Here is a 27,987-nt window from a genome sequence, read left to right as displayed (position 1 = left end):
GTGGGCTCCTCTAGCCTCTCCAACTCCTCTTTCCCACCTCTGTCCTGGAGATCTCTTCCACAAGGGACTGTATCCAAATACCCCGAAAAAGAGAGGAGGGACTGGATTCAGTCTGTGGAGGGACTGTGTGCAGTGGGCAGTGCTCCCTGGAAGAGTGGTGGCAGACAGGACAATGACACTGTCAGGGCTCAGAGCTGTCCCCTCCTGTGGTCTAGAAAGAGCCCTGGGTTCCTGCCAAGGAGGAGGACACAGGGCAGGGAGTGTCCTGGCTCTGCTGAGCAGCCTGGTCCCTGCAGACTCCTGGGTTGCCTTTGCTGCTTGGGCAAGGGTCTGGGAGGGCAGTGACTGGAGGGTGCTGGAGAAGTGTCATCACTGGGGATTGAGTTGGCTGCTGGGCCAGAGTGCAGAGAGACAGGTGAGGAGCACTTTGGCTTAGGGGTGCCCTGGCCAAGCCAAGCTGAGATCCTGGGGTGTCCCATGTGAGAGCAGCAGCTCAGCAGAGCCAGGCCAGGGGACCAGGGGTAGGGCAAGCTGACAGCCTCCCTGGTCAGCTCCCAAGTGCCATCAGCAGCGCGCAAGACTTCTTGAGAGAAAGGCCAGGGCTGGCCCCCTCAGAGACACGTCCCATTTTGCCCACCACAATGTTTCCTCCCAACAAACAGTCTGTTCTTGCACCATGCAGAATGAGAGACACCCAGGAAGGCACCAACAGCTTCAAGTTCTGCTCCTCCTGCCCCACCTCTCCCCGTCTCTGGTGTCACAGACTGAGGGAGGGACCAGCAGGGACTGGGCCTGAGTGCAGGGACAGAGGCCCAGGCAGGGCAGGGCTGGGCAGAGCTGTTGTGTGGGCAGAGAGAAGGTGGAGAGAGGCCAGACAGAGCAGGCCTGGCCATGTGGCCATTCTTGAGGACTTTCAGAACTGAACAGGACAAAGTTGTGGGCACCTACTGGTCCTGGCCTCCTCAGGCAGCTCAGCTCCACTCAGCTGCTCACTCAGTCACCCTCACTCTGATGGGGAAGAGAAAGAAAAAGTTGGAGTAAGAAAATGTATGTTTTGACATGAAGAGAGTTCAATAATCAAGACAAAATCAACACACAGAAACCAAAGAATATCGGGAATTAATTCCTATCTTCCCATTGGCACAGAGGAGCAGCAAAGCTGGCTCCTCTTCTGCTCCCCTTTCCTTATGCCCGTTCTGCCTCTCCAGAAAGAACAGCATCAAGTCTGATGGCAGAGCCTTTATGAGAGAGCTTGGGGGCCTGGACCTGTGTCTGCAGCCTCACTGAACAACAACACAGCCTAAGTTCTGACATAAGAACACACACCACAAAGACAGAAAACAACAGAAAACAACAGAAAACAACAGAAAACAACAGAAAACAACAGAAAACAACAGAAAACAACAGAAAACAAGCCCATGCTGAACAGCTCTCCTCATTCTTCCGTGTATCTCATTTTCCCACCCTAAATTTCTTTTGTATCATTTGCAGGTTTCCCTGTTCTTTCCAGCTTTGAAACTTGAAGCCTGAGGAGGACGCAGGGTCGTCATCAACACTCCTGTAGCACAGTTTCTTTCTGGAAGTCTTCAGTGAAAAAAGCTGTGAAAGGCAAGAGCTAAGTGCAATATTCTCCTGCTTAAAAGAAGAAGCAATGCCTGACACTCTGAGCTCTGTCCTGGGCTGGTTTGTCCTGATCACCCACCTCCAGGCAGCTCTTCCCACCTCAGAATGCTCCATATCAAAAGAAAAACACAAGATGATTTATCCTTCAATGAAAACTGACACTGAATTCTGTCCAGAAGTGGAATCAGCCAGAATTCTGGAGAAATTCCACTCCCTGCACAGAGCCTGGGTTTTGAAGGATGTACTTTCCTGCACCACTCACCACTCGTCTGCACAACGTGCACGGGAGCACGGTGTACGGATCCAGCACAGGACAAGCACTCAGGGATTGTGTGAGCAGCAGTTGCTGATCAGCACACATCAGACCTGCTTTTCTCTGCAGCAGGATCTGCCATGGACTAGGTGAGGGCACACCTTAGGCAAAGTATAAAACAATAAATTCCCTTTGTGATTCTCTGCTCAGGGTCCTTGTGTCTCTGCTCAGGTGGCAAACAACTGACTGAGGAGGCAAAGTCAGTTTTCTCCCTGGCTGCAGAGACATGAGTGTGCCCAAGAGCCTTTCACAGGATCACACAAGGGGTGAGTTTTGAAGATGCCTCACATATACAAAGAGGACTTCAGAGCAACGAGGGGACAGACTTTCTTACACAGCCTGGAGTGGTTGGACAACGGGTACGAGTTTAGCACAAAAAGAAGGTAGATGCAAAAAAGATTGAAGGAAGAAATTGTTAAAATTTAGGGTGATGGTAAAGATGGTCCTGAGAAATTGTATCTGCTCCAAACCTGAAAAGAGATTGGGCAGGGCTTGAGCAGCCTGATCAACTTGCACATATCTGTAATCATAGCAGGAGGGCTGGACTAGATGGCCTTTAAATTTCTCTTCCAACCCAAACTTTTCTGTGGCTTAAAGCTCTCTGTATTTCTGTACATTGAGGAGGGAGCATCTCCCCCTCCCCAGCCCCAGGTTTCCTCTTCACCACGGAAAACACTCCCAGCTCTCAGCTATTCCTCATGCATCAGGTCCTCCAGTGCCGTTATCATCTTCACAGCCTTTCAGTGGCTTCTCTCCATTAGATGCAAGTCCCTCTTCTAGGACGAGTCAAGATGTGCCCCCAGTGCTCAAGGGTGGCCTCAGCTGTGCGGAGGAGAAAGGAGCATTCACCTCCCTCAGCTGCGGGCAGCGTTTTTCGAAAGGCAGCCCCGGATCCCAGTGAGCTTCTGTGCTACGAGGGCGAATTTGTGGGCGCGTTGCCCACGGAGCTCTCGGCTCGCTTTGGCAGAAGGCGCTCTCCAAGCGCTCAGCGCTGCCCTGCGAACGCGGCCCGGCCGCGGCCGGCGCTGCTCCCGCCCGGCGGGGCCGGGCCCGGGGCCCGGGGCGGGGGTGTCGGGGCGGGCAGAGGCGCCGGCGCTGCCCCGGCGAGGCGGGGCCGGGCGGGAGCGGCCCGAGCGCGGCTCCGCTCGGCTCCTGTGCGGCTGCCGCGGAGCCGGGGCCCGCAGCGATGGCGGCCGCGCTGGGGCCGTGGCTGCTGCCCTTGGCCTTGGCCTTGTGGCCGCCAGGTGAGAGCCGGGCGGGGAGGGCAGCGAGCCCGGGCCGGGCAACGAGGGACAGCCACAGGGACAGGCGGGAGCAGGAGCACGAGCAGCGCCAGGGACGAGGGCACAGAGCGGCCAAAGGACACGAGCAGCGGCACGGCAGGGAACACGGGCAAAGGCCGGGCCACACACACACACACACACACACACACCCACACACACACCCACACACACCCACACCCACACACACCCACACACACCCACACACCCACACACACACACACACGCACACACACAGGGGCTGTGGGCCGGGGCTGGCGGCTGTGGCTGTGCCGGCCCGGGGGCACCGGGACACCGGGACAGCGCCCTCGGGCCGTGCTCGCTCCCTGCCCGATTGCTGCGCTCTCCCTCCGCAGGGCTCTGGGCACAGCCGAGGCTGCAGGAGGCCGGCGGAGGGCTGCGAGCGCCCGGGGACTCCGTCACCCTCTCCTGCCGAGGATCCGGCTTCACCTTTAGGTATTATGAAATTTGGTGGTACCGTCAGGCACCCGGAGGCAGCCTGGAGTGGGTGTCCTTTATCAGCTTCCCCGCGGGCAGTACAGAGGAGTACGGGGCAGCAGTGAAGGGTCGGGCCAAGATTTCCCGAGACATTTCTCGGGACAATTCCCGGTCCGAAGTTCATTTCTCTTTGCGGTCCCTGCAAGTTCAGGACTCTGCCCGCTACTTCTGTGCTATCCCACGGCGACAGCGAATGCAGCTGAGCTTCAACACAAACCTTCCAGGGTCTGGCAGAGGTTGCAGGGAAGGTGAAAGTTGCCAGGGGCAGGGAGCCAATGGGTCTCAAGGCTATTTCCAAGAAGTCAGGTGCCATCACTGTGCCCCACAGGCATTCCTGGCCTTTACTGCACACTGCAGGGATTCTGATTTATTGCCAATTTGATTAACAGTAGAACTGTGAGCAGTTACAAAATGCCTCGCTATCACTTTATCCCTGTTTGCTCCCAGGCTCATCCTCAAAGCTGCATTTCTGAATTTTCTGCCTATGCTCTCTAAAAAGCAGAGGGACAATTGGAAATCAGGTGTGGGATCATTTCTTAACAATTAATCACTGGCCTTTTTCTCTAGTGCTTCTTTTTCCCTTCCTCCCTCAATCTGCACTCAAATGGCACCACCGTGGTTCCTTCACAAGCACTGCTGTCCTTCAGAATCGACCCTCTCCCACCCCGATTCTCCACAGGCTCCACTTCCCCAGTATCATGACCAAACAGTTTGTGAATATCTCCAAGCATGGAGACTCCACAAGGTGCCTGAGCAGCCTTGCTTGGGCACCCTGTCCCTGTGAAAAAGTGTTTGTTTCTGATGTTCAGTGACAACCTCTTGTGATTTTTTTTGTTTGTGCTCATTGATTATTGTCCTATCAATGGGCATCACTGAGAAGAGCCTGGCCACATCCTCATGTTTCTGTTCACTTAGGACAACCCCAAGCAGCTTCTGCTTCTCCATGGTAAACAGGGCCAGCCCTGACAGCCTTTTTAGCTTGGAGAGATGTTCCACTTCAAAAGATGAAAAGCAAAGGAAGCTGAGTCCGCAAGACAAGAGAAATAAAGAATTGATGCCCTACTTCTCCATAAAATAGGCAGGTCTTTAGCCATTTCTAGGAAAAATGGTCTTTCTCTCACATAATGATTCCTTGGGAAGACAAAGGCCGCCACTCCAAATGTCCCCTCTGCTCCTTTCCCTGACCTTTATTTCTGAGAATCATTTATTACAGTGATGAATACTCCTTTGCTCAATTGGCAGTAGCGCTGCTGCTGTGCCTCCCCCCCCAGCTTATTGCCCAACCCCAGGCACTCAGTGGTGAGACAGCGAGAGAACAAAAAACGCCTCTGAACAGTGTTGTGCGAGAGGTTAAAGAGCTCCATGTCTCCAACGCTCGTTAATGAAAAGAGCGCAGATAAAGCCTGACACGGCGCTGCCTCTCGGCCCGTCCCGCACCGCGGCCGGCGCTGCTCCCGCCCGGCGGGGCCGGGCCCGGGGCCCGGGGCGGGGGTGTCGGGGCGGGCAGAGGCGCCGGCGCTGCCCCGGCGAGGCGGGGCCGGGCGGGAGCGGCCCGAGCGCGGCTCCGCTCGGCTCCTGTGCGGCTGCCGCGGAGCCGGGGCCCGCAGCGATGGCGGCCGCGCTGGGGCCGTGGCTGCTGCCCTTGGCCTTGGCCTTGTGGCCGCCAGGTGAGAGCCGGGCGGGGAGGGCAGCGAGCCCGGGCCGGGCAACGAGGGACAGCCACAGGGACAGGCGGGAGCAGGAGCACGAGCAGCGCCAGGGACGAGGGCACAGAGCGGCCAAAGGACACGAGCAGCGGCACGGCAGGGAACACGGGCAAAGGCCGGGCCACACACACCCACACACACACCCACACACACACACACACACACACACACACACACACACACACCCACACACACACACTCACACACACACACACACACACACACACACACCCACACACACACACACACACACACACACACACACACACACCCACACACACACACCCACACACACACACTCACACACACACACACACACACACACACACACACACACACACACACCCACACACACACCCACACACCCACACACACACACACACACACACACACACACAGGGGCTGTGGGCCGGGGCTGGCGGCTGTGGCTGTGCCGGCCCGGGGGCACCGGGACACCGGGACAGCGCCCTCGGGCCGTGCTCGCTCCCTGCCCGATTGCTGCGCTCTCCCTCCGCAGGGCTCTGGGCACAGCCGAGGCTGCAGGAGGCCGGCGGAGGGCTGCGAGCGCCCGGGGACTCCGTCACCCTCTCCTGCCGAGGATCCGGCTTCATCTTCCGAGAATTATTATGTTCGGTGGTACCTGCAGGCACCCAGAGGCATATTCGAATGGGTGTCCTGGATAAGCCATTACTCATCCCAGATTCAGTTTGGGTCCGCAGTGGAAGGTCGAGCCTCAGCCTCCAGGGACAATTCCCGATCTGTGGCATCTCTCAGCCTGCACCTCCTCCATGCTGGGGTCCGTGCCTGTTACTTCTGTGCTGTTCGCACAGAGACACAAAATCCAGCTGAGGTTGAACACAAACCACCTGTCAGCATCCCAGCTCTCTGCCTCGGAGCTGGAAGGGGCCTGTTTCCTACATGTTCAGGGTTACGGTAGACACAGCACAGTTTTCAAATTTTTGATTCTAACAGGGACAGCCTATCTTTTGCTTTCCTCAAATAAGCTCTAATCTTCATGATTATTTTCTTCCCATGTATCATGCCAACTCACTTCTCACTGCTTCAGCTTTGAAGCAATTTTCCTGTTTCCCTTTGGTTTCCAGTATTGCAGGTACCCAGTAGGATGTGTGAATAGTTCTGCTATGGTTTTGGGCACAGCTCATGTCCATTCAGTCCAGCCCATGGGTTTTGCTGCCTGAGGGGTGAGCAGAGGAAATGGGGAATTCTAGAGGGTCATTTGGGAGCTCAGTGGGAGAATGGGGAAGGCTGTATGTCTCTCCCAGATCTGAGATTCTGAAGAGATCAAGGGTATTTGTGCAGATGAGTTTGCAGCTGCTGGATCCTGGACATCACAAGCAGAATCGCAGGGACGCGGTGGAGTAGATTGATTGCTTAAGCTTTTGCTGTTTGTTTATCTTTGTCTCCTGGGGCTGCAGGTGGCCTTTCTCAGGTGAAGACAGAGGCCTCAGGACCTGCAGCAGGGAAGATCTCAGAGTCTGTCTTGCTCACCTGTCACATCTCTGGTGTAGCCATCACCGACAGCAGCTATGCCTGGGACTGGATCCGGCAGACTCCTGGCAAAGAGCTGCAGCACATAGTTATGCAGTATCCTTTCACAGGACGCCAGCACATTGCTTCATCCTTCCAGACTCGAGTCAACAGCTCCACAGACCCCTCCAGAAACCAGGTGTGGCTGCAACTGCTCTCGCCAGCAGCTGCAGACACAGCCACCTATTTCTGCAGCATGAGAGAACTTGAAAAGGGCACAGAGCTTGAAAGGCAGGCAGGGCCAGGGCAGAATTGGAAGGAGGGGCTTTAATCCAGCCAGGTCTTTTGTGGTTTCTGCAAAGCAAGGCTCTTCCCAGACTTCTCAAGACTAGTCTGGTCTGTCTTTTGCAGAAACAGATGCAAAGGTGCTACAGCAATAACAACAGCAGTCTCCCACAAGGAAGCCCCAAACCATTAATGTGGTGTTAACTCCTTCCTTCCTTCTCAATATCTCCCACAGGCAGAAAGAATCAGGGAAAGAGGGTGAATTTGTCTCAGAGCACAAAGGAGGCTTTTAGTAAGAACAAAGATCCTTTTAACTGCAGATTGAACAATGGCCAGAAGCAGATGAACATGACCTGGAGACCAGAAATGGCACTTTGCTCTAGGAATCCCTCTGCTATAGACATCAGAACAAGGACTTGGAATCACTTATGGTTGCTTTGTATTTCCCTTTATGAGTTTGTTCAGGAGCCCTTTGTTCATCATCATCGATCATGTTTATCATCACCTCAATGCCTGACTTGCTGCTTTGTCAGGAGGAATCACTCTTGAGGTTCATGGATCTAATCTCTGAAAATGAGCAGCTCTCCTAGACCCCTCCTCTGTCCAGGACCATAACCCATGGGATTCCTCCCAGAAGATCCCTGAAGAGCCCAGATTTTGCTCTCCTGAAGCCCAGGGCCCCAGTCCTGTACTTTGCATTGCTCTCTTCTCCCTGGATCCTGAGCTCAAACAGTGCATGCTCACTGCAGCCAAGGCTGCCCCGACCACCTCACATCCACCACCAATTCTTCCTCACTGGCAAGCAGAGGTCCAGCTCTCCTGTGTCACCTGTGTCAGCAAGTTTGCATCAGCACACTCCAGAAAACTCCTGAGTTTGTGCTCAGCTGTGCTGTCCTGCCATCAGACACTTGAGACACTTCAGGCACCCCATGACAACCAGAGCCAAGGAATGTCCCATTTGTCCCAAGAAGGCCTCGCCAATTCTTCCCCATCAGGTGATGTGGAGTAGGCACTCACCAGAGTGTCCCCGCTGCTGATGTGGCCTCTAATCCTGACCCATCTGCTGTCAGCTTGCTCATTGCACGTCCCACAACACAAATTCCAGCTGTTCTCTCAGAGAAAGGACAATTCCCACTCCTTGCCTTCCCAGCCTGGCTTTCCTGAAGCCTGGCTTCAGTCACTACAATGCTCCTGGAAGCTCTTCCACCACATCTCTGTCATCCCACAGCTCTGCCTGCAGCCCGCAGAGTTAGAGCTCAAAGGCTGAGAGAGCTGGGGGTGCCCAGCCTGGAGAGGAGAAGGCTCTGGGGAAACCTCAGAGTCCCTTCCAATGCCTAAGGGGCCCCAAGAGATCTGGAGAGTCACTTTGGAAAAGGGCCTGGAGTGATAGGACACGGCGGAATGGTTTCCCCACTGCCAGCAGGCAGGGTTAGATGGGATGTTGGTAAGGGATTTTTGGCTGTGGGACTGGTGATGGCTTGGTACATATTGCCCAGAGCATGCCCATCCCTGGAAGTGTCCAAGGCCAAGATGGACTGTCTTTGGAGCAACCTGGGATAGTGGAAGGTGTCCCTGACTGTGTCAGAGGGATTGGAAGTAGGTGATCTTTATGGGTCCTTCCAACCCAACCCAACCCAACCCAACCCAACCCAACCCAACCCAACCCAACCCAACCCAACCCAACCCAACCCAACCCAGGATCCTCTCTCGGAGATGAGCCCAGGCCATGTGCCCTGAGCTGCACTGCACCACACATTTCCCATCCTGGGTCATGTGAGCTGTCCCACCACTTCTCTCTGCTGTCCATGAGGTGCCTTGCACCTACTGGTGGAGCTCTAATGTCTCATGTTTGCTCTCCTACTCTGTGTGTTTCTGCAAAGGGGCTGTGAAGAGGCACTCAGCCATGGTAATTTCCCAGAAGCCCAGAGCATTTTCTTTCTCCTCACGGATATTCATTGTGTATATGCACATTATCAAAGTACACCCCTTTCAGCCCTTTGGTTTCTAATCATTATTAAGCCTGTCTTGTTCTTACCATTTCTAACATGTTTCCTACCCACATTTCCCACTGCTTTCTCACTTGATTACAGTTTCCACTTCTAAACCCATTCCTCCAACCATTTTGATGCACAAAGAATGATTTTTGCTTTTATATTTCCTTTATATATATACGTAGCTCTGTAGACTATTGTCAACAAGCTCCACTGATTCAAAGATTCTTGCAAGATCAGGCAGCACTGAGAAGTTGATCTTCTCTAGGTTCTTCTGCATCAGGGAGTTGCTTGATGTGTTTTTGCCACCAGCCATGCGGTCACGCTGCTGCCAAGCAGGCAGTGGCAGCTGCCATGGCACTGGATCTATTTAATGCCTCTCCTCATGTAGGGTGCCAGGAAAGGGAAAAACCACTGCCCCTGCCCCTGCCCTTTCACTTGCAGTGCGGCTGGTGAGGGGCAGCCAGGCAGGCAAGGCTCACAGTGGGCCTCGCCGGCATGGCAGCAGCCACAGTGGCAGCTGCAGTACCTCCCTGCCCCTTGGAAAGCCGCACGTGCCCTCTTTTGATTTTCTTCCTAAATATGTCATCATATGTTACCAACCTCACTAATTGGGCCATCTTGTCCATCTTCAGAGCCATCAGAGATCGGCTCTGTCAGACAAAGAGGAAGCTTCTAGCAGTTTCTCACAGAAGCGCCTTCTGTGATCCTCCCCTGCTACCAAAAAAACAGGCTGTGCCATATCAACACACTCCGTCATTCTTTGATCCTCACTCCCAAGCTTTCAGTGCCTCTACACAACAAAGAACAATCATCTTACCAACTTTCTCCTCTTACCTAAAACACCATAAAGATTTTCTAAGGTACTAAATGACCCCCAGACACCAATTCTAAGAGCCCAGAGGGCACATTCCTCCTGCTTCTGAGCACTGAAATGAAGGGGAAAAAGTGGACAGCTTCCAGCAAGTCAGAAGAATTTTCAGAAATGCTTGGAAATAACATGAAAAGTATTGATAATTTTCCTGCTTTCTATCCAGCTCAACTCCACCAGACTTTTCAGAGCTGCCATGTAATCTCCAAGTTCTCACTTACATATCAACCTTTCTGATATTATTTTAGATCCTTTCTTGAAAAGCCACATGGTGTTTTCTCATGTGATACGTTGGGTCTTAAACCACTGAGGAAGTCATGTGACTGCCTGTATAATCCAAAATTCTGTGTAGTGGAACAGAGACAGTTTTTGCTATGAAATATATCACTGTGTGGCTTTGGGTGGATGGGTGTATCACAGTGATATAAACAGCAGAGGGACCTGTACAAAAATCCTAAGTAGGAAAAAAGGTGAGATCTTTTGGGAAGGAAAGGAGAGGGGTGACTGTGATGTGTAAGAAGAGAAGTACAACATTCATTTTATGTTTTCTTTTATCCTGGATACATAAAATAAATCCAGGGGAATTTAAAAGAGGAAAGAAAGGGAGATTTTGAAAATTCTGTACTCAATCAAGATAACTGAAATAATTGAACTTTCCAAGTAATTTTTTTTTTTCCCTTTCCAATCTACAAAGAAAATCTAGCTCTGGATCATCTTAAGGGCTTGCACTTAAGATAATTAGGCCAACTATCCAGCTTTCCATCTCTAGATTTACAACACTTTTGAACACCATGAGGAAAGAGTGAGTTATTGGAGGAAGTCTTAGCAGTGTGAGGCCAATAAAAGGACCGGGGACGATTCTCAGAGTTGTACCAAGTAAGTGACATTCCTTTATTTCTCAAATTTCAATTAAAATTGAGGTGGGGGTGAAAAAGGAATTTAAAGATTCAGGTTCAATGAAAGAATTTTCAGCTGCAATAATCCCTTGAGTGCACTTGCTCTCCAGCCAGGCTTTCAAGCCAAATCCTCAGCTTGCATCTGCTCAGGAAGGTTTCCCAGGAACACCTGGGCTGACTCTGCATAGCACCATTATTCCATGATCCCCAAACACCAGCAGGGCTCTGCTTAGCACGTGATAACTTCTTCCCAGCTTGGGCAGCACTCTGGCTCAAATTTACTGTCAAGTGTCCAATTCTCCAGTGGATTTCCACTGACTGGCTTGGGGCAGGAATGCAGAGCTCAGGGAAGAGCTCACACTGCTGAGGAGTTCTGAGACACATCTGTAACTGCCTGGTTTGAGAAGTTCTGCTTGGACACCAGCACCACACTGACAGTGTCCCCAGGTAAGTAACTCCACTGGCCTGGGGACACAGGAGGAGCAAGGAGGTTAAATGGCCTTGGGCTTAAATTCTCACAAGGGCCTCATATCCAATAAACTGCTGGAATGAAAGACAATTGGCTCCCAGGTTGTGTGGGCTCTGGAAAGACCAGTGTGGGGAGTAGGGATTATAAGAAGATTTAATTATTCCTATCTTTATCTGGAATTTCATTATGTACAAAAAAAGGTGCACGTCAATACGAGGTTTTTTATGGGAATGAGAATGTTGGGGTGGCAGTGGGGTTTTTGAAGTTGATCTGTTTTATCCTAAAGATTTAGAGGCATCCCTCACAAATTGTTGCTGTGCTTTCAGTGGTCAGCATGTCTTTAAAGTGCTGCAAGAACGTCCCATGTTATTTTACATGCCTAAAACCTCCTGCTCTCCTTCCAGAAGGGCATGGCACTGCCTTGGGTGCTGCCTAATATCTATCCATGTCTGTAGGATATGTTGCATGGCAATAAATGTTTATTTGGGAACAACCTCAGTGCACTTCCCATTCCAAAGGGACAAAGGAATGCAAGGATATCATTCTGAAGAAAGACCTCTTCTTTAAATGCTGTTTGATGGTTTTCTTTTCCTAGCTAAAGACAGGATATTTTCAGAGCTGCACAGAGACTCTGAAATTCTGCTGGACTGTAAAAGATATTGAGTCTGAAGTATCCAAGTCCCTTTTGAGTCTGCTGAAATACTTACTAAGTTGAAGCCAAAATTTCCAGGATGTGAGAAACGTTTCCCTTTTGGTTCTGAATTCCTTTGGGAGACACTAGTATGCATTTTAACATGCATACATGAAGATATACATGAATATATTTTACCCAGATTCTATATTATATATGTTGTATATGTTATGTATGTTATGTATGTTATGTATGTTATATATGCTATATATTATACCCTATCTTACTGTTATATTATTATTGTTGTGGTGGTTATTAGTAGTTTTGAGAATATCCCTAAGTTCAAATGACATAAAATAACAACCATTAGTGTCACTGTGGGATACTCCAGGCATATTCTCTTGAGGGCTCAGTTAAAGACAGAGAATGTTTTCCCTTTGGTTCAGGTTTGATTATTCCAGATTAAACATTCCTTGAGAATGCTAAGGTACATTACTTTTTAGAATACAGGCCTCCTCCTGTGACTTTGCAAAAGTAAAGTAAAGGAGAAGTACAACTTTTTGTTCAAATCAATTGCCAGAACATAAAAGACAAATCCCTTCCAGAAGCAAGCAGTGGTAGGAATTCATGTCAGGTAATGCAAACCTGTGGGACTCAGGTGAGGCTTCTGGGGTCAGATAAAACAAATCTGCTCTCTGAACTACAATTGCACCCTGTCCATTAATTCTTGCTGAAGATCTTGCCCAGGGAACCATTGCAGAGGAGCAGCTTGTTTGTATTCTGGCTGTTTGGAAAGCCTGCAGAGGAGACCACATGAAAAGCCTTTCAGGGTCTTCTCAGAGAACACAGAATGCACAGGACTGACAGGCTCTGGCCAACCATGGTACAACACCTGGCAAGGAAATGGTTGATTTCTCTTGGGTGTCTGGTTGCTGTAGGTGTGGACAAGTGTGTAGTTCTGCCTGTTTGGTCAGGACATGACCCATGAAGTTGTGGCAGAGTACGATTTGGCTTTCACCTCAGTTCCTCAGCAGTGGCATGGGGCTGATGGGGAAAGGATGTAAAATCAGAGCCCCTTGATCAAACTTCCATCAGTACCCTAGGGTGAACAAAATGTTAGACCTGAGGGATCTCTTGACCTGACTGCCAGGCAATCACCACACCAAATGGAAAGCCTAATGCACGTCCCTTAACCGAGGAGACCCCTCAGGATTCTCCTGTCAAGCTAGACATGTGAAGTCTTTGTGGATGTGTCTGACAGCCTTTCATGAGCTGAGCCCTTTCTGGCAAGGAAGGCTGCTGGATGATTCTTTTCAGTTCCATGTTTTTACTCTAATTCAAATTGTTAGTCTGAGTTAAGTGCTGAAATTGGTTTTTGTGATTGCCACTGTTTGTCCATAAATTACCTGACCTAGAGGCAAAGGTACTTTCTCTAAAAAAACAAATCATAGTACCACAATAATTTTTTGGCTACTAAATTCTTTTGTGACCGCCTGTTTCCTTGTAAGACAGATGCTGCAAGTTAAAGCAATCTTCTTTTGTTACTTGCACATCTTATGGCAAGGAATAATGACATAAAAGAGAGAAAATAAGTATGAGTAATGAGTACAAATTAATCACAACTAGAGTACATGTGAATTTTCAGTCAGTCAGCACTTGGGTAAGCTTGCAGTAAATTCAGTCCTGCAAAAACCATGAGCTTTTTTACATACAGTCCAAAAACTTCTATCCTAGAGGTCATTGTGGAGAAATCAACTAAATCAGAAGATGTTGGCACCACTGGGAAAACAACACCTTTGCCAACGATTTTCCATACAATGAACATCAGCTTGGAGATGACCTCTAAAGAACCAAACACATCCACTTCGACAGCAGAGGTGATCTGCATGGACAAGTTCGACAGCAGCATGATAACAATACTGCCAGGTACAGTTTGGTGGCACAGCTGCAACACATTTCTAGGGACAGTGTCCTGTGGTGCTTGGTGTTCTCCTGCTTGCCAGCATTGCCCTGACCAGCCAGCAGAAATGAGAAAGCCATTTGGTATTTCCTCAGGGAGAGATGAAAGCTGTTTCAAAGCATCTCAAAGAAATGGTTTCAACTGTCTAATAACCTTGGGAGGAGGAGGGAAGAATCAATCTATTTGTTTAAAATGTGAATTTCCTTCTGGCTACATATTTAACCCTGCAGCAGCAAACCTGCTGCAGCACAACCTGGAACACCCTTTCCAACACCAGCTTTAACAAGAAGTTAAAAGTGTGGTATGTTTTGAGGTATTTTTACTAAGTCACATTTGATATTTTGTGGGATTGTTTTTGTAGTCCTAAAGATCATTCAAGGGGCTGATGGGGCCAGTAAGAGGGTCTGCAACAGCACAGACGCCTCTGCACAAGGTGAGTTACCCAAACACGTTGTGCAGTTACATCGCTCTCTGGGGGATAAAGGCATGGAAATGTCTTTTCTCCAGGGCAGAGGAGTCACAGCACAACATGTTCAGCAGACACAAACTGCTGTGCCAAGGTTGCTCCTGCAGTTACACACAAGCCCCAGGAAGCAAAAAGCAATGGACACTGACCCTGGGCTCCCCTGTTCTTGCCAAGTTCTCTATCGTCTGTTCCTTTGCTGCTCTTCCTTTCTCTGTCACCTGGGGTTTTTCCAATTTCTGCCACGATCACAACATCAAAACCTAGACCATGATCTCTCTCCTCTTTCCTGGTCACTGAGCAGATCCTGAAGGGCAGAGAGTGAACATGCTGTCCATGGCTGTGTTGGGTTTGAGAGTGCTGCTGGCAAAGAGCATCGCCTTCAATGCCCTCATGAGTATCAAGTTGTTTCTTTTCTGAGGTAAGGAGCAAGCAGCTTGGTTTGTAGAAAGTCCAGGAGCACATGCCAGCAGTGACTGCTTATCCCTCTGTGTGCTCCTAGCCCCACAAGGAACAGTGCCTATTCATCTGATCCTAATTCCATTTAACAGTTCTTGCAGGTTTCTGGGGAAAAAGACAACAACAATGAACAAAGCACACACAACAAAACCAATTCCCCACCCCAAAAAAAGCAATTAAAATGAGCCCACCCTGCCTCCCAAAGCACAAAGGAAACACCATCTTTCAGTATTCAAAGCACAGTTCTTGGAGGCTGCTTCCCAAATTTTGTTTGTCAGAGAAACGGAGGTATTACCTGAACAGCCTAAGAAATATCTCATTGACTATTTCAAGTGGCAGAGCACAGAACCTGGAGAAAATACAGACAAATAAGGATACAAAGGCAAGGATGCCAAAATACAAACATGTGGTATTATTAGAGTATTATTATACGTTACATTAATATACATTAGAGTATCTGAAGGGGCACAAAAAGCAGTCCAGCCTAACTTCGGTGAGTGTACCTGTCTTGATCTGACAATTATCAAACAGTGGTTCATAGGCCCAGTTTCATTAAATGTACTTTAAACCTCCCTCTGCTCTTCCAGTCATGGGGAATGAAGGCAAGAGGAACCCGAAGAAGAGCAGGAAAGAACGTGAACCAGCAGCACAAGGGGGTTGAACAAGCAGGGGCAGAGCAGCTGACAGAGACCAGCCAGGACACAAGGCAGCACCTTCCCGTCAGGACATTGAATCCTCTTCACTCCTGCCTGGCCAGCTGATTCACACTGAAGAGTTTTAAGTGCTTTTGCTGTTTCCTCTCCTCTGAGAGCTGAGGAGGGGAATTTATCCACATCCTCCTGCTTAGCAGATCTCCCCACTCTTCTGGCATTTGCACACAAGTGTCCAACCTGCATCAATAGCCTTGAAAACTCCAATGCTGACTCTAGACCTGTGGCCTTTTAAAAGCACCTTTGCCAGGCATGTTGTGCTACTGCCTCTAGAAGTGGAGTATTACTGCTGAGAGAATTCAAGCCCTGGAGCTGCCATTTCTGGCTCTGGGTTTTGGACAGATTTAATAACATCAAGTGTGTATTGCAGATGAGAAGAACTGTGTAGGATCTCAAGTGATTTAATTCAAGCAGAAAATGTTCATTTCTTTCTGAAGCCTCTATTTCTTCTGCCAAATGTATCTCATGTGCACTTTAGGTTCCTGTAGTAGTGACAAAAATAAAGTTGTGCCAGGCCAAAATGCTGTGGGGTTTCTGTGCTTTTTCTTCCAAAGCAGGATGGGGACAGCTGAAATCCAACTCACCGAAAGCCCACTGGGATTAGAAAATCAGCTTTGATAATGCAGATTTCCTGTTGGCTGAATTTGTCTTTTCCAGACTCTGCAGGGAAGTGTCTCTGGCACATTCAAGAGCCTCAGTGAGGAGAGTCCTTGCTGAAGGCATGAGGGAGGACAATGCTCACATCAGCAGAGAAGAAACCCTGCTGATGTTTTGCACTCTCTGATAGGGGGAAGGGGCCACCAGGCAATAACGTTGGGTGGTTTGATGCAGTGATAGTTTCCATAGCAACTTGGTTCTTACCTTCCAGAGCCCAGCACACACCTTCCCCAGCTCATGGCCCTCTCACAAGCAACAGGCAGGATGCTGTGGTCACCATTTCTGACTCAGTTCCACCAGGCAGCACCAACCCTCCCCTGCTTTTGAAAAAACAACTTAACCACATCCTGAAGGGCAAAAAAGCCTTTCCTCCCCCTGCCTGAGATCCTGCTGGCTTCAACAGAGCCTCTGCAGAGGACATGGCAAGGTGAGCTGCATTAAGCTGGGTCAGGTCAGACCCTCAGGCCCTGCAGACACCCAGAGAAAATCCTCAGCCCTTGCAGAAACTCTGTGGAATTTCCATGGCAAATCCAAATCCAGTAAAATGCTCATTTAGTGCATTCCACCACCATAACATAAATCATGGGGAGCCATTCACCAGTGTTTTTATCCTGATCTTTCAATGACACCCAGAACCTTTTTCTCAAGCACTCCACACCTTTTCCCAATCTCTCAGGCAGATTTCTATTTTCAGAATACTCCCTTAGACAAAACTGCTGGAATCAGATGGACAGGAAGGAAAGGTCAGTGATTAAGTGCTGTTACAGTCCCTTAGTTATAAAGTCTTGATGAAGTCTGGGACTGGGATTGGATCCATGCACACCTCCTCTGAGAAGGAGTTTAGAAAGCAGGGGAGTCCTTTGGGGAAGCAGGGAGATTTTGGGCGGGGGGCAAGGCGCTGCGCACAGTACCTAGCTCTGTCTTGCTGTCAGCATCAAAGGAGGATGATCAAGCTGTTGGTTGCTGTGGGAAGAATTCATTCCCACTGCTGGAGCCCAGCGCTGTCCTGCTTCTTCCTTACTGTGTGTGTGCTTTTGCTTGTATGAGTAGCTCTTGGGCTGGGACCTTATTAACACCCTACCTCACTAGAAAGGACCTTCACCATCCAATCGTGTGCCTCAGAGGAGAATACAGGACTCCAAGCCTCAAGACACCTCCAAGGGACCTTCTCCCAGCTGTGTTTGGGAGCCAGGCTGCGGCTGCCCAGCCCCGCTGCTTCTCCGCCACTGTTCTGGGTTCTTCACTACACTGTAACCCTGCACCCCTGCCCGCTGGGCCCGCCACGGCTCCCACTGCAGCTGCGGAGTCTCTGACACATCTCATCTACCACTCCGGGATCTGCTCACCCCTGCCGTTCCAGCCACTGCCCCGAGGTTCCTGCTACAGCTCATCCAGAGGGGCACCGGGACCTGCTGCACCTGTGGGTTTGTAAAGGAAGCCCCTTCTCCATCCCTGCCCCAGCTGTGCCGCCATTACCCACACGCAGAGAGGCGGCCGAGCCCGCGCCACAGCGCCCCCTGCAGGCGCGGGGGAATCACCGCACCCGCCCTGCCCGGCCGGGAGCCACCAGCGCCCCTGCCGGCCGTGCCCGGAACTGCAGCCACGGGGAAAGCGCCTGCGGCTGAGACAAGGCTGGCCCTGGTGTCTGGTTCTGTTTGGTGCTGCTGCCACGGTGTTGTTTGTTTGAGTTGTTACACAGACCAGTAAAGAACTGTTGTTCCTTTTCCCATATCTTTGCCTGAAAGCCCCTTAATTTCAAAGTTATAATAATTCAGAGGGAAGGATGCCATATTCTCAGTTCCAAGGGAGGCTCCCACCTTTCTTGGCAGACACCTCTCTTTCAAACCACGACAGTCACACTCAGAGTGTGGCATCTAACATCTGTCCTGCTGTGCAAGTCAAAATGGTGAGAGCTCTCTCCTGTGGCAGAGAACATTAAAAGCATCCTGAAAGAATAAATCTCTTTCCAAGAGGCTACATGAGAAAGCTTCATGATCAACAAGGAAATCGGAATAGCAGGGAGAATATTTTGCATTTTCTCTCACATTTTTATTTATATCCAGGGAGAGGAGTGTTTGTGCTTCCAGTCTATACCTTTCTTTCTTCTGCAGAAATGAATGGGAATGACCCAAGCATGATTCAATATCTGAAAGGTTTCTGTGCTCAAAACACAAAGGATGGTAAAGCTTCACAGCCAGAAAGGCTCTGGCAGCATCAGGCAGGACTACCAATCTCATTCCTTCAGTTAATTGACTTTCCCAGAGCCAGCAAGAATGTGACAGAAGGAGATGTTTTGGACAGTATCAACATCTCTACATTACCTGACCCCTTTGCACCTCAGCCCCCTGAATTGACACATATCAAAGCCTCAGTCTTGCCCTTGCAGAAATCCTTGGGGCTTTTCCCATGTGGTGCCCCACAGTGTTCTAGGGCCAGAATTCTTCACCCTCAGGCCCTTGACTGCCTCTGGACACAGCACAGCAGCCTGACCTGGGCTTTATTTAGTATTTTCTTGCCCAGGGCCAGAGAAGGGTGCTGCCAGTTGCAGTTCAGATGGGTCTGGAGGGGATGTGGCTGATGCTGCTCCTTTCTTCCTGCTGTAAGGCCAGGCTGGGTGTCAGAGCTCTGCCTGTGCCCATCACTGCAGCTGCTGCAGCTGCTGCAGCCCCAGCTGCAAGGCTTGAGTTTGGGAGGAAGGGTGGGCATATATTTAAAAGAATACTCAAAGCAAACCTAAAAACTTCTATGAATTTTAATTTGCTAGAAGTAATTAAAATATATGGAATGATGTTAAAAATATGCCCCTCTCCTTTTTTTTTTTTTTTTTCCCAAATTGGATTTCCTCATATTATTTTTATAATAATTAATTTAATTTAATTTCAACTTTCTATTTGAGAGGGTAAACCAGACTGTTTCTCTTCACATAAACCTTTAAACATGTTTTGGTAAGACGATAAATGTATTCCTTTCTTGATTTTACTTAAACAGTATCAAAATTCATAAGAATGGACAATGTTAAATAACTTTTTTTACCACTGAATTCTTCTGTTTTCTTATACAGCATTAAAAGTACAATGTATGTATGTAATAATCATATTCCCACATCTGCTGAATATATTCTGACCAGCATGTTCTGTTTCCCCCAAATAATAAAATGTTCCTAGTAAAAGTAGATATATTGATGTAAACTAAACTTCTTTCTGTGATCTCTCCTCCTACCTTCTGGCCAAAGTGTTTATTGTTCTCACAACTTTTTCAATTTTGTGAAATACAGTAAATAGCTCAAACACGAGAAAAAACACAAAAAACCCAACCAACGAAACCACCCAAACCACCCCAAAGGTAGTGTTGTGTCTGCACATGTCACAAATTAAACTTCTTTTGCATTCTGCCCATGGCAGCAGATGTCATTGGAAACTTCTGCTAAGTGATCCAGAGGCTTTAGAATGTCCAGGACCAGGCAGCTGAAAGAGCTGAAAAACTGAAGTGAGATTCAGAGAAGCTTCATTTGAAACTTCAAACTAAAGCAGGGCTAGAGCTGGAAGTTTTTTGTAACAGAAGAAACGGAGTAGAATATGGGAGCCCTGCTTTCAAAATTCCTCAGTATTTCTAAAGGAGTTTTAAACCCTAAATTATTCAAGATTATTCATTAGTGGTCACAATTTCCTGGGCTGGAGGAAAGATGTCTTGATGATATTAAGGGATGTGTTTGTGCCCCAAAAAGCTGTTTTACCTAAGTCAGGTCTTCCAAAGCTGTAGATGTCTGGCTAAGCAAGCAGCAAGTCTGAACCAGCAAGGAATGCAGCCCAAGCTTTCTGGCTTCAGACAATGAAGAGGCTGATAAGAAAATGAGTGAATGCAAGTGCCAGAGTGCCCTGGAATATTGTGAGGAGCTTGTTTCCTGCAGGAAGACTGCAGCTGAGGTGAGCTCAGGAGCTCCAGGCCTTGGATGATGTGTCTGCTGAGGGGTTTCTCACTGGGGCTTCTCACATCGAGTTCTGCTTGTGGACCTGGCTCTTTCTGCCAACAGGTGAGTCTGTTTGCATGGCACAAACCTGTGGATATAACACTCCTTTAATTTAATCCAGCTGAGAATTCAGAGGGCTGTGCTTTGGAGTGGTCTCTTTTAGGCATCAGGATACCGAGGGTGTGCTTTGAGCAGCTGTAATGGAACAGCAACAAGGGGAGGGTGGGTCTCAAAGGACAGCCTTAGACATGGTCACTTGCTGTGGGACTCTGGGAAAATGACTTTTCCTTAGGAGGATAATTCACTCTGTGGAACAGGAGAGAGAAATTAAATTCCTTAAAATCCTGTTCTGTAGCGAAGTGGTGCAGGGACTTGGAAGAGGATGGAAGTATTTAAATGCACAAAACTGGCCTGTTCTTGTCTTTAAATTAATTTGAATTAATAAAAGTTTTTCTGTCTGTTTTATAGAATTATGTAAAGTTTTCCAGTTATAAAAGTTATAGTGGCACTAATGGGAGAGTTCCCATTTGTTGAGCAAGTTTGTGTATTTGGAAATCTGGGTGAGAAGTTTAAAACTGTTCAATGATATAATCTGCTGCTTTTCAGCTGTTTTTCCTTCCTCATCTCATTCAGCTTTTAGCTGAAAATATCAGTAGGGATTGCACATAGAGTATGGCTTGGAAATGTAATAATTTGTATAGAAATCATTTCTGCATGGACAGGCACAAAGGTTTCCCATCACTTAATTTATAATTTGAACAATAATCACTCCTCCCTCCCCTCCTTTACTTCCTTCCTTCCTGTGGTAGTCCACACTATGCTGTCCAGTAATTTTGGGAATGGCACTCAAGAAAATTCCAAATGCCAGTTGTGCTGTGACTGACCTACAGAGAAAAACTCACCTGGACTTGGTAAGAAGGGATTATTTTGTGAAGTGCTGTTACACTGACACTGGGAGTTCCTGCTGTGCAGGGTCCACAAACTCTTCAATTTAGCCATGAGAACTCTGAATAACGACAAAATCATGGCTGTTCTTGCCAGCCAAGAAGAAAATATCATCAGCTGCTGGTTCTAATGTTTTCCTTTTTCTTGTTTGCTGCAAGTAAATGTACTCTGAGACTGCTTGACTGGAGTGGAAGTGATGGACTGAGTTATTCTGGAAGGGATGCCCAGATTTTTTTCCATCTGATCCTGAATATCCATGCAGAATGTTTTTCTTTTGTATCAAGTGGGATGCAGAAAGAGAGATTGCATTTCTGGGAAAAGTAGAAGTTTTGAATAAATTTTCTTTTTGCTCTAAGGAAAATCTTCACATATTCAGTTATTTAAGAAACTAGCACAGAATGATTGATTTCATTCCAATTATATCAGTAAGCATAGTTCCCATACTGAGAAAAGTGAGCTGCTGATATTTTCATGGATTTTTCATGGTTTTGAATATTTAATCCCTGCATATAATTCTCAAATCACTTTAAAACAAACATTATCAATACTTCTATGTGGTAAGGAATACTTAAAAGTCATAATGTGCCATGGAAACACCTTAAATGTAATGAGAGGACAGAGGAAGTGTTTTTGTAAAGGGCTGAGCTGCTGTGGGCATGTTCATTGAGACAATCCATTTTATCTCTGGATTTCAGCTGACAGTGTTTTCAGGTGAGCTGCTCCTCTTTGGCTGGAGGAACGTGGGGATGATATTTCCATTAACTCCCATTTACAATTCCAAAATGTGAAAAAAAAATGACAGAAGCGCAAATCACTTCCCTGCCAGCTACAGCAGCCAGTTTGGGGAAGTAAAATTAGGATAATCAGTAATATTCTACTTACATCAATTGCCTTCAAAGCTTTGGTCTAATATAGCATTGAGGCATATCCCTGGAGATGTCATTCAGAACAGAAAATGCAGCTGAGTAAGAAAGAGTGGAAAAAACACTGCAAATGGATAGATATGAGCAAATTATATCACATTATTCCCTGTGCATTTAGATGAACTTAACACACAGAGATGGCAAATTTAATTCATTTTTATTATTTTATCTTTTATTTTACTTTATTTTTTATTAATTTTAAAATGCCTTTTTCTTTTTATTATTTACATGTTATTTTAATTCATGTTCATTTAACTTCCGAAGGCCAGTAGCAACTGAGATCCTTGCTACTAAATCAGATGTTTTCAGCTTGATGTCATTCTGCAAATTCAGACCTGTTTCTGACTGGACAAACTGGTTGTGGTTGCCAGTCCAGTGCTACATGAGAAAGGCTTGGGAAGCTATTGCCTGTTCAGAAATAGAGACACCATTTAGAATTGTTTCTCCTGTGTGGAAGGGTTTGAAGTTACACTTGAGAAAGGAAAATTTGGATTAAAATCCTACAATGCTTTCTTTTTTCTGTACATCAGCTATTTATAAAAAATCTAAAACCAGTGCATGAGATGAAAAATTAATGACAATGTCAGTCTGCTTTGCTTTGCTTCTTTTTTAACTCAATTTTTTTACAAACTTTTCTATGGTACCAAAACTACTTGTGGCCAATACCAGCTTACTTTTTGTCAAGGGGTTGTATCTCACACTAAAACCCACTCAGCATAAGAACATGTGAGCTTGTTTTGGTGGGGTTTTTTTAATCTAAAAGGTTATTTCTCCTTAAATATGAGCCATACACAGACAAAGTCCAAATGGGGAAAACATCTCCATGAAATCTCTTGGTTTACAGCTAAACTAGACAGGAGCAAATGAATTCTTGTCCTCAGTAAATCATCAGCAGTAATTCAGTGTCCCTGAAGCCAAAGTGACTGATTTACACTGCTTCCAGCACAGGTTAGTGCTTTATCTCTCAGCAGCACCAGAGCAGCCCCTACAGCCCAGTGAGGTGAAAAACATTTGCTTTTGTAATTTTGTAGTGAATGTCTACTGGACAATTCTGAGAAAGAAAATGGTTGGAGCAGAAGCATGTAGTTGTCCCAAACAGCTGCTCTACGTGGAGATCTTGGAATTAATACTCAGACATGCCTTAAAGAACAGGGTGTTTTACACCAGGCTGAAACAAGTGATTCTTCATGTTCTTGTTGTGAGAACTTAGCGAGTTTTGAGTTCAGGTTTTTGCAAAGTTTCTTGAGTTTTTGTGAAGTTTCTTACAGCTCTGATATACCAGTTTTGAGAAAATAATTTTTGGTCAAGGAAGAGCTTAATAATAAAGTCAAACAATTCTGAAGAACAGTAAAGAACCTGGTCATTCCAGAGTGGCTATGAAACAACAGTAAAATGTTCCTGGGATTATGTGGCTTCCACAAACTTTTAAATCAGAGTTCAGACTGGCATTTTGAGGTGGTATTGTGCTAACTTCCATAGCAGTAGGAATGCTGGAAATGACAATGCATTCAGCTTTGGGGCAAGGACTGCTCTAAAGCTAAATCCAAGTGAGCATAATGGAAGAGGAATAAGGAAAAAAAACTGTGAAGGAAAAAGAATTGTCTGAGTATATTTCACTCTTCTGTTTGCATGTAAGTTGTCAGAGTTACTGATGTGTAGCTGGTCCTGTGCAGGCCAGAAAGAGAAAATACAGAATTTGGGGGTTGCAATGCCAGTTTCTAGAAATCTTTGTGCATCTGTTGGAATGAAAACAGAGGCAGAAACTGGGACTGAGTTGCTCTGTAGATTGTCTGTCTACAATTTTAGTTATACAAGAAGATTATAGAAGTGTTTGTAGTTTGGTTGTTTTTGTTTGGTTTTGGGGTTTACTGTTGTTTCGTTGTTTGGATTTGTTTTTTTTTTTTTTCCCCAAAAATAATGGAAATGTGAGAACAAAGGCAAATTCATATCTTAGAGAGGAGTAAATCCTTAAGGCTTCATCATCATTTTGGTGTTGTTCAGGGGATGGGGGACACTTGGATGAGGAGTTTAGACAGTTTTGATGTGAGATGCCTGTTCTTGCAGGCTGGTGCAAGCTGGGATAAGATAAACACTAACTGAGGTGGATGGACAAAGTGCTGTAGGAAAATTTCACTCCTGTCTTGCTTTTTCTTGTTCATCTTCATGCTCACAATTAATTACTCTGATTTATTCAGTTGCTGCTATCAGGGAGGATGGACCACAATTTCCTTTGTGATAGATGTGAGCTGGGCTGGTGGGATAGGATCCCACAGCTCTGGGATTCACTGTATGGAACTGTCATGAGAATTTTTTCCAAGCATTTTAATCATAGAATGGTTTGGGTTTGAAGGGACCTTAAAGATCCCCCTTCTCTAGACCTCGTCACTTTCTCTAGGTCAGATTGCTCAGTTTTGACCTAGGAAACTTGAAAAGAAACACCCTGAGAGATCTATGAGTACACATCAAAGCTGAAAATCTCCTTTTATTCAAAAGCTGCTGCCAGCAGTTTTGGTAAAGCTCTTTGTCACAGTGAAACTCCGGCGGTAGCTACAGCAAGCTGACCTTCGGAAAAGGGACAAACCTCTCTGTTTATCCAAGTAAGTGCCAAAAATAACATCAAAAACTGAACTTTATAGAATAGAGATGAGCTTTGGCCCATCCCTGGAAGTGTTCAAGGCCAGGTTGGATGGTGCCCTGGGTAACCTGATCCAGTGAGTGACATCCCTGCCCATGACAGGGGGTTGGAGTGAGATGACCTTTAAGGTCCTTTTCAACCCAAACCATGCTATGGATCTGTGATTACGGGGGTTAAAGATAATTTTTTCCCTAAATGACAGTCTTTCTACCTACCAGGAGTTAGTGTGTGGGAATTCCAGACACAGAAAGCTCTCAAAATCTTAAAAATGCAAACTTAGATGTGGACATGAACACAGGGTTTGACTTGAGGCCGTGGAGAAAGCTTCCAGACTTAGAATGGTGAGAATGTGAGTTTAAATAGAAGGACATTAGGTTAAGTTGGAAGAAGTTTTAAGGTTTTAAAATTAAGATATAGAAGTAATTATGAAGGTAATAAGAAGTTTAAGGTATAACAAGTAGCTTTGTGTGGCACTGTATGATTGGTTAAGAAAGTCCACACTGTGGCAAAGACATGTAAAACAAAATAATTAGTTATTGGTGTAAAAGTAGAAACATTATTTTGTGGCATTAGTTTATTGGTTAAATAACCTTTAAAAGACCTTGTGACCTGTAGTCTTGTGACCACTAACTAGGAACTTTTGGTGAATAAGGTGAAGATGTGCTCACGACTTCATGAGACTATAGAAGAAAAATAATAAATTGTGCTTTAAGACATCTCCCAGTGATACCATCTCTCTCTCAAAATCCCCATATTAATGGTTGTGTCACCTTTCACATATAGAATAAATGAATATTCATCTTGAAGCTGTCAGACTTGTGAATTAAATTTAGTCCCTTTCATGCAAAATATTCAAGGTCAAATCTGCCATCCCAAGGAGATTTCACTTCCATCTTCTTCAGTGCTTTTTGAGGTGTTTTTTTTTTCAGAGTTAATATCCCCAAGATGAGAACTGTACTTGAAAAATGTCCATGTTTTCCTATTGGTTATAAGGGACACTAGGACTGTAGTAAATTTAGACAGCTCCCATGTGTAGGACATGTTTCTGGTCTCTCAAGATGCCTCATTTCCCTGAACATGTACTTCAGTTTTGTTTCAAATCAAGGTTTTTACAAGTTTTACCTTTAGAAACTGAAAAAAGCATTTGATAATTACTCCTTTTTTAAGAAGTTGGGAGATAGTCTGTCACGGATCAGAAGTTTCCATGGCCAGGATTTTGTAAGGGTTTGCCAAGGTGGAACTTCAGACGTGAAAATCAAGGGTTTAAATGTGAATAATCCGACATAAAAGTAAAGCCAGAAAGAATTGTGGGGGGCTTTAGGAAGGAAGTGCCTATGGTTCTGAGGATTGCAGACAGGTAGATCTGGGCAAAGATGTGCAGGTTCCCCATGGAGGTTAATTGATGATTTGAGAACTTTCTTTTCTGAGTTTCCAGAATTGAAGTGGGGAATGCGATGTGAATACTTACATTTCAATATTCTAAGAAATTTGATGCTTAGTTTATATCAAACACAGGCTTTAAAATCACTGGGATAGCAAAGGCTGTGAAGAATTTATGCATGTGCTTACGTGACCCCCATCACTGAAATCTATTGATGGAAATTTTCTTGAGTGTCTTTATCTTCCAACAATTTTTCTTAGGGTTTTTTTTTGGCAATCAGCAGTTTTAGTGTTCAGAAAATATCAGTATCCATGGATTTTCATCACAAGGTAGGCTATCAGTAGAAGCAGGTAAGAACTTGGTGTTTTTTAGAAATACCCCTTTCATTCAAATGCAAAGTAGCTTTTATTTCAATTCTAGTGGCTCAGGCTGAGACTATTCCTGCCTGTGAGACTGGATGGGGCACAAGTCTTTAACAGAAGGAGAAGCAATTTGCTGTAGAATATTTTGGCAATGTTCACAGGGAGCAACTTATTTTAATTTTAAGCCAGATATGTTTGCCAGAAAATGGGGTACCAGTAGAAGCTGAGTCCATTAAGGCTTTTATTACTGCACATATCATTATTCTCAGTTCTCCCTGCAATTGGTAATTCACCTTCACAAATGGAAATAAGATATTGGGAAAAAAATGTTGTTTTTTTCCCTTGTGAAGGGTTGCCTTGTAATTGTTTTTATGGCTGAAAGCAAACACACAGTCAAGATAGAGTCAGAATTACTCCTTGGCAAAAAAAAATCAGCTTCCAGTTTAAAGGAGAAAGAAAAGGAAGGGATACATACAATTAGGTGTAACAGGTTGATGGTGATGTCTCTAGTTAAGCTGTGAGTCTTATTCCATAATAAACTATGGATATTGTAATTTACTACTCCCAATTTTGTTTAGCTGGCTTCTCTTCCAGGAAAGGAGGAGTTAAAAAGACAAATGTATTTCTTTGGATGGTTTTTGCAAAGCACTTTCTGGCTGTGTGAATACAGGAAACTTTGGGAAATTAACTTTTGGACAAGGAACAAGAATTATGGTAAAACCAAGTAAGTGAAGATGAATAATTTAATAATTACACTTCTGTGTTCTTTTTTTTCTAAATATTTAATTTTGTTTATAATATAATGAAGTGTTTGAAGGCTTAGGAAATCTTGTCTCTGTTCTGGTGAGTGTCCATAAGACTGAAAACATTTTCAGTATTGATTTTTAACCCTTCTCTTAACCCTTCTCAATCCTTCTCAAATGTACTGTGTTACCAGGGCAGTGGCATGGAATGATTCCCACAAATCTTTCTGGTTCTTTTATAACTGATATATTGATACAATAATGGTTGCAGAGAAATGTTGCAATACTAAATACTATCTTTTTGTACCCCTGAAATACCTTAAATGGGAAAAAGAAAGTGAAATAGAAGACTTGTTTGCTTTTACAGCCCCAAAATATACACTGATGTGGGCAGAAGATTATTAAATACTGTCATTTAGTTTAGCAAAATTTTAAGCAACAGAAGTAAATTGTTGTGGACACCATCTAAAGCACAGAAAGACTTTTTGCTTCATGCTGGCTTCCACAGGTTTGGGAGAGTAGTTAACTCATTCAGCAGCCACTGGGAATCTGTGCAGTTCATCTGCAGTGGTTTCCCCTGTCACTGTGTGCTGACATGAAGCTCAATATTGGTAGAGGACCTCTTCTGTTTGTGCTTCCAAGTAAGTCTTCCAGGAAAAGCAGTGTTTCAGCATTTGTTTTCAGTCAAAAATGGTGTTTTGTCACATCCCAGATCCAGTGAGAGCCCGTTC

At 46.2% G+C, this 27,987-nt stretch overlaps 1 long non-coding RNA gene and 2 gene segments (V, D, J or C); all 3 read left to right on the top strand.

The window, feature by feature from the left end:
- Positions 1-3,075: 3,075 nt before the first annotated feature.
- Positions 3,076-5,046, top strand: LOC148182465 (immunoglobulin heavy variable 3-48-like). The segment is given in 4 exon segments: positions 3,076-3,180; positions 3,573-3,939; positions 4,394-4,459; positions 4,986-5,046. Coding segments are annotated over 4 exon segments (552 nt in total).
- Positions 5,047-5,308: 262 nt separating this feature from the next.
- The window catches only part of LOC102112274 (T-cell receptor alpha chain constant-like), a 49,733-nt gene continuing 27,054 nt past the window's right edge, over positions 5,309-27,987 (top strand). The window contains 1 exon segment of the C gene segment in view: positions 5,309-5,381. Coding sequence covers positions 5,324-5,381 — 58 coding nt within the window.
- LOC106628879 (uncharacterized) lies at positions 14,401-15,536 on the top strand. Its single transcript, XR_001332223.2, has 3 exons — positions 14,401-14,444; positions 14,779-14,895; positions 15,521-15,536. It is a non-coding gene; the product is annotated as an uncharacterized LOC106628879 (long non-coding RNA).

Source organism: Pseudopodoces humilis, chromosome 29, assembly GCF_049639895.1.
Source record: "Pseudopodoces humilis isolate 2021_Gansu_Grassland_sample_001 chromosome 29, ASM4963989v1, whole genome shotgun sequence".
Classification (NCBI taxonomy): domain Eukaryota; kingdom Metazoa; phylum Chordata; class Aves; order Passeriformes; family Paridae; genus Pseudopodoces; species Pseudopodoces humilis.
The sequence above is the reverse complement of the archived record's forward strand: the minus strand, read 5'-3'. Positions and strand labels throughout refer to the sequence as shown.